The sequence below is a fragment of the Musa acuminata genome, chromosome BXJ1-4 (genome assembly GCF_036884655.1).
Source record: "Musa acuminata AAA Group cultivar baxijiao chromosome BXJ1-4, Cavendish_Baxijiao_AAA, whole genome shotgun sequence".
NCBI classification, from domain to species: Eukaryota; Viridiplantae; Streptophyta; class Magnoliopsida; order Zingiberales; family Musaceae; genus Musa; species Musa acuminata.
This window is the reverse complement of record NC_088330.1, coordinates 12100993-12110152: the sequence shown is the minus strand read 5'-3', so window position 1 is coordinate 12110152 and position 9160 is coordinate 12100993. Positions and strand designations below refer to the sequence as shown.

The 9160-nt window shown below is 45.9% G+C and overlaps 3 protein-coding genes across 5 annotated transcripts; all 3 read left to right on the top strand.

Moving 5' to 3' along the window:
- The first annotated feature begins 1323 nt into the window (after positions 1–1323).
- On the top strand, positions 1324–2979 carry LOC103981493 (dof zinc finger protein 5-like). Its single transcript, XM_065180922.1, has 2 exons — positions 1324–1659; positions 1984–2979. The coding sequence occupies exon 2, from the start codon at positions 2383–2385 to the stop codon at positions 2833–2835; it is 453 nt and encodes a 150-aa protein (XP_065036994.1). The 5' UTR covers positions 1324–1659; positions 1984–2382; the 3' UTR covers positions 2836–2979.
- Positions 2980–3417: 438 nt separating this feature from the next.
- Positions 3418–5338, top strand: LOC135672439 (14-3-3-like protein D). Its single transcript, XM_065180921.1, has 4 exons — positions 3418–4015; positions 4111–4198; positions 4917–5026; positions 5112–5338. Exons 1-4 carry the CDS (start codon positions 3585–3587, stop codon positions 5266–5268), a joined length of 786 nt encoding a protein of 261 aa, XP_065036993.1. The 5' UTR covers positions 3418–3584; the 3' UTR covers positions 5269–5338.
- Positions 5339–6802: 1464 nt separating this feature from the next.
- LOC103981732 (interactor of constitutive active ROPs 1-like) lies at positions 6803–9084 on the top strand. Of its 3 annotated transcripts, none has more exons than XM_009398471.3 (4): positions 6803–6975; positions 7059–7121; positions 7193–7337; positions 7421–9084. In XM_009398471.3, exons 2-4 carry the CDS (start codon positions 7108–7110, stop codon positions 8375–8377), a joined length of 1116 nt encoding a protein of 371 aa, XP_009396746.2. In that variant the 5' UTR covers positions 6803–6975; positions 7059–7107; the 3' UTR covers positions 8378–9084. The 3 variants fall into 3 exon arrangements, with proteins under 3 accessions (XP_009396746.2, XP_018680224.2, XP_065023680.1); XM_018824679.2 differs by having other exon boundaries at positions 6804–6962; XM_065167608.1 differs by having other exon boundaries at positions 6807–7121.
- The last annotated feature ends 76 nt before the right edge of the window (positions 9085–9160 follow it).

The following is a 9160-nucleotide window of genomic DNA, read 5'->3' as shown; positions in this document are numbered from 1 at the left end:
TCATGCATATCTTTCTCAAAGAGTAAAGGGGCGAGGAAAAAGAAATAAAAAGTAGGCTCTCACGAAAGAGTTCCAAGTGATCAACATAGCATAATTGGGCGCAGCTTTAAGAGTCCCATTTGGTAGACCACCATACCACACCACACCAAACCAAACCAAACCTTCTCTTCTTCCACGCTAGCAACAGATTGTTGCAGGAAGGTGAGCTGCTGCTTCATCGCTTCCTCTTGTTACATGCTTGACCTCAAAATCCTCGTATTTCCTAGCCACAACCCATCCCGTCTTCATCATTAGATTCCTGTTTGTAGAAAAAGTCGGATGGCATGTGGCATACCTTGCTGTATTTATATATGGCAGAACCTGTCGTACCCACATTACCTGTCGTTAGAAAAGAAGCAGCTAGCTTGTGTCCTAATAATTATATTTATTTATGTATGTATTTATATTACATTTTATCATATACAAATTGATACCAAGTGCTTGTTGGTTTTGATAAGTTTTTTTTTTTTTTTAAATCCCGGAGCCATGTTATTTAGAGAATAAGTAACTAAATTACTTAAGAAAACATGTACATGAAAGAAAGAGGTCTGTGAATTATGGCTCGGTCGTTGAGTACCTCGGTGTTCCTAAAATTTCTTTCTGATCTACCTAAAGACGGCGAGAGAAATCCTTCAAGGATTGGATTAACTCATGAAGAAAATTAGAGTTTATAATAATACCCTTGTCCGAAAAGAAATTGATAACGAAAATTAGAGCATTAATCTTTCGATCATTTTGTTATGTTTAGTTAGTAGGAAAAGCTAAAGATGTTTGTTTATTCTCAAAGACGACTCGTAATAAAGAGTCGTAAACACAGGATAAGCAGAGACTAGGAAAGAAAGTGGGCGACATGGCAGCGTGGCCTTTCCAACCAAATCAGTTCCAACTTTTAGTAATGGGAGGCTTTTTATAATGTAGCGAGAGCTGTGCGAACCCAGAAAAGCACATGCTTTTTCCAATCAAAAGATAAAGCGAGATGCGCCTTTTGCAATTATTTGGTGCAAAGCCAGCCATTGACTAAAGCAGCGAGGGAGCCTTTGCATTGTTTAGATGACACTCCCCCCCCTCTCGTTCCAATTTGGCAGCCACACCCATCACCGGCATGCTAAATTGCTACTCCATGTTAATTGCTCCCATCTCTCTCTCTCTCTCTCTCTCTCTCTCTCTCTCTCTCTCTCTCTCTCTCTTTATCAGGCACCTGCTCCTTCCTTGTAGGTCTTTTGGCAGAACCAGATGGCAGAGATAATGATTATGTGCTAGGAAAGGGAGGTGAATCCTTTGTGCTGAGAGATCCAAAGCTGCTGCTAACTGCAGCTTTTTCCCAGCTTTTGATTCATAGCACAATCTAACCCACTCAACTGCGACTGTTCTTTTGATGTTCTCAAGTAGTTGGAGGCATTTTTCGATGTGAGTCAGGAAAGCACTTGACAAAAGGTCATGGATAAAGCAAGCTGGTTGGAAGCAGGACCAACAAACAAGAAGACCATATGATGTGATTCGTATAAAGTCTACATGGACGACAACATCATTTTTTCTTCCATACTAAATCTCTTCGTCGGAGGACATGCAAATTTAGTCTCATGGCCAGTGAAGACTCCAAATAAATACATCATGATTTAGGTGATTTGATCGTCCACGGATTCTCAACAATATGAAACTATTGTTGCTTAGTCGACTGGAGTTGTCCTTCTTCCATATTCACGAGGATATGCCCAAACTAATGGTTTGATTTTATTCTTATTATTTTTTTTACTCAATAGCTACAGTCGACATACAACCTCTTTTTAATTTTGATTCCAATTTAATATTGTCAGTCACTCGGTTGTTTCAGTTCTTAGTGAACAATTCTCTCTCGATCTTCGACTCATATATGAATTGTTTTGATACGAATACGTTTACTTGTGAAAATTACGATCCGAATTGACGTGAACAGTGGACTCGCAGGATCAGATGAGGCGAACCAGCAGCAGTAGTACCGTTTCAGACCAACATCACATTTGCGTTTCCTTCCTTGGTGGGGACTTGTTGCATTTAAAGGTGATGGTGGTGAAAGAGATGAGCTTTTGCTGTCATGAAGCGGACATCAAAGCCTCGCCCCCAAAGCGAACGCGCCTTTTCCAAACTGAGTTCTCTGCTTTAAATTCCTTTGGCTGCTCTATCCATTTGCTTGAGATGGCACACTAATGCAAAGGAATGAACTGCTTGCCCCCTCTTATATAGCCTCAACCCTGCCTCCTCTCTCCACCCTGCTCCTCTCTCTCTCTCTCTCTCTCTCTCTCTCTCTCTCTCTCTCTCTCTCTCTCTCTCTCTCTCTCTCTCTCTCTCTCTCTCTCAGACACACATATGATGGGCGAAGTCGACGAAGCAGCAAGTATTAAGCTTTTCGGGGCAGTGATCCTAAAGGAAGACAGACAAGCCAAGGAGAAGAAGGAGGCGCAGGACGAGGCGGCGGCGGCCAGGGAGGCGGCGGCCGCGGTGGCGCTGCCGTGCCCGCGGTGCAAGAGCAAGGAGACCAAGTTCTGCTACTTCAACAACTACAATGTGAACCAGCCGCGGCACTTCTGCAAGGCCTGCCACCGCTATTGGACGGCCGGGGGCACGCTACGGAACGTCCCCGTGGGCGCCGGCCGCCGCAAGGTTCGCCGAGCCCCCCACGGCGGCGTCTCCGCCACCGCCGGCCCCGCCACCTGCGTCTTGGAGCACCCTTCCCCTCCCTACCTGGCTGCGCGCTGGCTCCTGCGGCCGGAGGCGCCTCCGAGGGCTGACTACGGCACTTTCAACGGTGGACTCTGTTGACTTCTCGGTGGTCGTGTGTTCATGATGTGCATCTTCTTTTTCTTTATGCTTTGTTATGATTAATGTGTTCAGCTTTCAGCGAGAAAGGAGATCTGTGTTCCATTGGAACCTGCAACACTTGGGAATTGAGCTGTCTTTTCTGCATGCTGCGATCAAACGATTGTACTTGTGATCATGTGCAAACAGATCGGCTGATTGCCTTGAAATTCCAACCTAATCGAATCGTACTTGTTTATTTTAGAGTAAATCCAGCAAAAATAAAAATATCGGATTAGTGATTCAGTCGAAACTCTCTCTTTTCCTCGATCATCAACTGTAGATATTGCCATACGTTCCATGAAAACTGTGGAGATGGGACATCAGTCAAACTTCGTGGTTTCACTTACGATGGTCCTTAATAATTCGAGACTAATCTATGGTAATTAGTAGAGAAGTCCGAATTAATAATCGGAAAGCGAGATTACGTGCATCAATCAAATCATGCAAATGATTAAGGTGATACCGTAATTTATGCTGGTGAGTCCAACATATGAATCGAATCTAGATTCGCCGGCCTCCTATCTTGCTTATCTACTTTCAGAGAGGCGAGGATTCGGGGATTCGTATGATCTTCTCGAGATTCAGCATCTCGTTATCCTGAAAGAGTCCGAGATTGTGGGGGACACTCGATCTACACGCCTTATAAGTTGAAGAGGAACCGACGTCGCTTCCTTGACCCGAGTTCAAAGAGGTCAACGCAATGGCGTCCCATGAAGAACGTCAGCGCTTGCTCTTCATGGCCAAGCTCGCCGAACAAGTCCACAGATACGACGGTACGTCGTTGCCATCTTCCCTATTCTGTTAGGGTTTTATGCACCGCTGTTGCTTGTCACGCAGAGATGGCAGACTCGATGAGGAAGCTGGCGCACCTCGACGTGGAGCTCACCACCGAGGAGAAGAGGTTGCTGTCGGCGGCGTACAAGGAGGTGGCCACGGCCAGGAGGGACTCGTGGAGGATCCTCGCCTCGATCGACGACGAGGACGCGAAAGCGAAGGGGCGCTTCTTCGGGGTGATCAGAGAGTACCGCCGGAAGGTGGAGGCGGAGCTCGCGAGCATCTGCAACGATGTGCTGGCCATGGTCGACGACCACCTCATTCCCTCCTCGTCCGACGCCGAATCGTCTGTCTTCTACCACAAGATGTGAGACAACGACTTCTCTCGTCGGTATATATTCATGGCAACTTGAGGTTTCCAAGGACCAAAAATGTGACTTTTTATCACGATAATTGTCATAGGAAGGCAGATTACTATCGATACCTCGCAGAATCCAAGACGGGCAATGAAAAGAAAGAGATTGCAGACAAGTCGCTTAAAGTTTACCAGGTAATAATAGATCATCACCTTCTTCGAAATCCATGTCTTGTGATCCGTGGTGTAAACTCATATAATCTATTATTTTGAGCACAGTCTTTTTCTGCTTTCTTCAAGTAATCAAAGATGTGTTGTCATGTAGATCGGTCTGAACATTGATTAATCATCTCCACTCTTCAAGTCTTAGAGCTTACTTTCTTATCGGTCAGCTGTTCTGTAACGAGAGTCGATCGAGGTTACGTTTGACATTTGGAACTGAAAATAAGAAATCTAAATTAAATATTCGGAGAGGTAGTCAAACACCTCGACTAGACTGGAGAGATCTTGTTGAGTTGGATGTATCACTGGTCCTTGTTCTATCTTTGCTGGTTCCTTCAAAGATAGGGATCTCTGAAGTCTAAAAGTAGAAGCCACTGTCATTTTATCTTTTATTAAGTGATTCATTTAGTTAGAAACATTTTCTTTACGTTGTCTTTTAGACTTGTGTTTTTGATTTGACAGAAGAAATTTCATAGTTTTTAGTGTTATCTATTCGATATCGGTGTCGGTGTTACTAATCATTTCTATTGTGACACATAATTGAATGGGACTTTCGAATAGTATGATCGTCATAATTATTGTTTATTATTATTATTATTCTATAACGAGTAAAAGTGATTGATCTGTTTTCATGTGCTGCAGAGCTACGAGCATGTGTTACTTTGCTTATGGTAGTCTAAATCTGTTTCAGGCTGCTACCAAAATAGCTGAAAAAGAGCTATCTCCGACAAATCCAATTCGCCTGGGTTTGGCTTTGAACTTATCCGTTTTCTATTACGAGATCATGGGCTCACCCGTGCGGTATGATGCTACAGTGGATCTTGATTTCGAGCTTTTGGTTTACTGTTTCTGTCCTCGTTTTACTCCTGAACTATTATAATTTCAGGGCATTCCAAGTAGCACATCAGGCTTTTGATGAAGCCATCTGTGGGATCGACTTGATGGATCCAGAAGAACCATGCAAGGATAGCACTTTGATCTTGAAGTTACTGAAGGATAACCTCGCTTTCTGGATCTCTGATGTCAATACGTTCGTAGACTAGTGATGTAAGTTCTCTATGCCAGGAATGTCAACAGTCAGTGATGTAAAAGTTCAGTTCTCTTCTTAGTCGGTATCTGTGCAGAAACTCGATGACATTATAATCGAGTGATGCTTTGGCTTTTTTGCATTGGAAAACAAATCGCGATTTTGGAGAACCCTCATCGTTCTCGATTGTAATACATAAAGAGATCATCTTCTCCGATGGTCTCCATCGTTCGGGAGTGCGAACTCCAAACAGGCACGTGACGCAAACCCCACAGGCGTAGAAAGTGAAGCTTTTTACCATCCGTTGAGGCTCAACCCCCAAAGCATTACGGGAAGGCTTTTGCAGACAGTGATGGAACGTGATAAGTTGGGTGAGTCCTAGAATTTGCTAGTCATTGAAACTTTAGTTGGTAGGCTGTGAGATGCGGACATTGGGACCTGATCAGAGAGTGAGAACACATGCAATGTTTGTCCGAAACTCGAAAGCTTTCAGCATCATCACACCCAACTGTTGCCTCCCCAATCATAATCTTTCTCTTTTAAAAGCAATTTGCATGCCCTATTTGTTCTTGAAAAGAAAGCTTTTGCATTTGGTAAGAAACATTCCATTTCTATATGAAGTGGAAAATTATGTGCTATGATGCACTATATACACGGAAAACAAAAAAGAAGATTAGGTGCTGTAAGCTAACAGAAGTGCTTCAGGATGCATGCTCTGTTTTTTGGTCGAGGATGCTACTTCTCAGAAGAGCTTCTTAGATTTTTTATCTTTCTGAAATAGCACCAAAATATAATTCTGTCCAATCCTTTTTTTTTTTTGTTCCTTTTTCTTCCCTCGAGAGCTAAATTCTTACAAGTGACAACCAACAGTATCATCAATCATACGAGTGGGAAATATTTAGAGGTGCATTTGGAGTAAATCCTTCTTGTATGCGAAAATACTGGAGTATATAGCTGAGAGAAACTTGAAGAAAGATTCTTGAGTTCTCGACTTCCATCATGAGACGCCAACGAAGTAGGGGGGCCGATCGAAGTGTCTCATGGAAGAAGGAGAGACTAACGCTCTTCATTCTTTTCTCCTAATTCTTATATTCCAAGGCCATGTTTGCTCGGACTACTCAAGTTCAAATGCATGGATGGCAGTGCTTCATCTGTTCCATTCCAAACAGAGATATTCCACCGTTTGATTTCATGTCTCACGTTGTGAAGCAGATTAAAAGTTAAGGAGAACCGCAGTTGTGATCATTCAGTCTCCTTCAGCGTGTACCGAAACCTGCTGTGTGAGATCTCCAGCTCTGGGAATTCCTTCAATTTCTGCTTTGAATCAGTAAATCTTGTGGTTTCTTTTCTGCAAATCCAATTTCCTCATTATTAGCATCGAGCCGAACACCAATCCATGGTAAAATTGTCAGGAATAGTGTCCCAAATTTGTGGCAGTAACACTGGAAATCGTATCCTTTTGGAGAAAAAGGAACGAAGGAGTTGGCCATGCGTAGCTGTCTTTCTTCTCTCCATCAGGCAGTCATTTATTGAATGGGGTCGATCCATGTTCCATGGTCTTCTCGCCCTCACCTTCTCGGTTCTTCTGAACCACCTTCTTAAGTGGCGAGTGGGCTTCGAATCACGCAGAGGTTTATTGCATGGGAGTCATCAGATCGATCCATGAGGTGCTGAGCGCCAGAAGCTAGAAATGGAGTGTGGGGACGTCATGTGTTAAAACCATGCAATTTGCTTCATCCTTCGAGTCTTCAGTGTTGATCTTACCGGTTCTCAAGCCAAAACCTTAACCGCTGAGCTTGTACGCAGGTGGTGGGCGATCTCGTAACAAGCCACTGCAGCATTGAGCTTCGATTCGATGCCGAGGTCGAGGTACTGATAAGAAGCAGATTCATGTATTTGTTTTCTGTTGTCAGACCTATTGATCGCTTGTTGGGAAACAGAGCGTCGGAATTGCCGCAGAGGCAGCCGCAGCGAGCGGCGCCTCTTCACCTGAAGACCAACTCTGAGGCCAACAGCCACCAACGCTCAGTCGACCGCCGTGCGAAGCCGGAAGATCGCCGATCCCCTCGTAGTCCCTTGCACGAGGTAAGCTTCCCACTATCCCTGTCCATCTTGATGACCTCTACATCTATGATCCAATTCCGTGGCTATTGTTTCTGTGGATCCAGAAGAAGCGCGGCACTGGAGTCTCCGACGTGGAGACCAAGCTTGGCGAAGCGCAGGAGGAGCTCAAGATGCTAAGGGACCGGCTGGCTTTGGCCGAAGCCGCGAAGCTCGATGCTCAACGAGCTCTCGAGATGGCCAAGAAGCAGATACCCTCTGCTATCCCAGTAGTGAAAGCAGAAGAAGCGGAGAATCTTCTGCTTCAGCAGGACTCCGAAGAGACGTCAGAAGTCACGCAGGAGGCGAAGATTGAAGAGGAGAGCGTCGATTCCGCGCGCACTACTGATGTCTTCGAAGTCGTAGCACCGACCGAGCCCACAAACGTAGAGAACGACGATCACAGCAAGCCCGGAGAAGAAGCGACAGTAACCGAGAAAGAGGAGGAGGATAAGGAGGAGGAGGAAGCTAAAACAGCAGTCGAGAACGAGAAATACGGGAAAGATCAAATGGTAGACAAGAAAGAGGAACAACAGCGCGGCGGGGTAGAGCTTCCGAATTTGCTCGACTTGGTTGAACTCGAGGACACGACAGAGGTGGGAATTGTGCTGGAGGAGAACATGTTCGCTAAGACGACAGCGGAGTCGCAGACCGTGAGAACTGCCGACGCAGCACGAGCCAAGGAAGAGGAGCTCGCAGAGAAGCTGAGATCAACGGAGGAGGAGCTGAAACAGAGCAGGGAGAAAGAGGAGCTGCTGACGGAGCAGCTGCAAGCGGCAGTAGGGGCGAAGTCGATGCTCGAGGAGGAAATGAAGCGGCTGAGGGTGCAGACAGAGCAGTGGCGAAAGGCCGCCGAAACAGCTGCCGCGGCGCTGGCAGCCGGCGACGATGTCGGGCACGAGGAATGGGGTCCGGCGCTGATGGACGGGGATGCGATGAGGGAGGAAGGGGCCGTGGGGAAGCGGAAGGGGGCGGGTGTTCGGGTCTTTGGTGACCTCTGGAAGAAGAAAGGTCAGCGCAAGTAGAGATCGGATCAGCCGTTCGGATTGCCTTTTGATGCCGCGCCGTGTCTGTTTGCTTTGGTTTGGTTTGGTGGATGGTTGTATCTGCGTCTCTTCCCACGCCGCTGTTAAACCACAGACAGTGTTGCAGATTTGACGACAATGGATCGGATAATATATAAGATTATATAAGAGAATCAAATGTTTTCCCAGAAGAACATAATTTGAAGTTGGGAATATATCATTTTATGTGATGGGTAATTATATCTACTGTCGAATGCATCATTCGATAGCAAGCTTCTCCTTCCTCGAGTGAAGTCATGTTGAGGTTGAGCAGCCGATGACAGAGGGACGATGGCAGACGTAGGTCAAGTCACTGCGCCTCCAGTGGCAGGTTCACATGGGCCTCACACACAGCTCACACTACAAGGTCGGCGACGAAGGATGACAACTCGCGTCTTCTTTCTCAGCACCGCTCGTGTGCCGTGCCACCGCAAGCCATTGATTCCATGCGCCAGAAACTGGATGCCTGTGATGTCGTGCTGTGGCCAACGGTCTCAAGGAGGTCCTCCGAGTGCTCACTGCATTGCTCAATCACCAATTTCCAAGCTCTGCGACTCACTGCATGTCTCTGACTGCTCTTAGCAGCTGGCAACTTTCTTCCCAGCTGTTTGCTGAAGGAGTTGTTCTTCTGTTCCACATCCTTAAGCAAATGAACAACATCTAGAGCAGCCACACGAGCAAAGCTAAATTACCAGTCCCAGAGATGAAACATGAATCTTAATGTCGCCAATCAAATGCGCATCC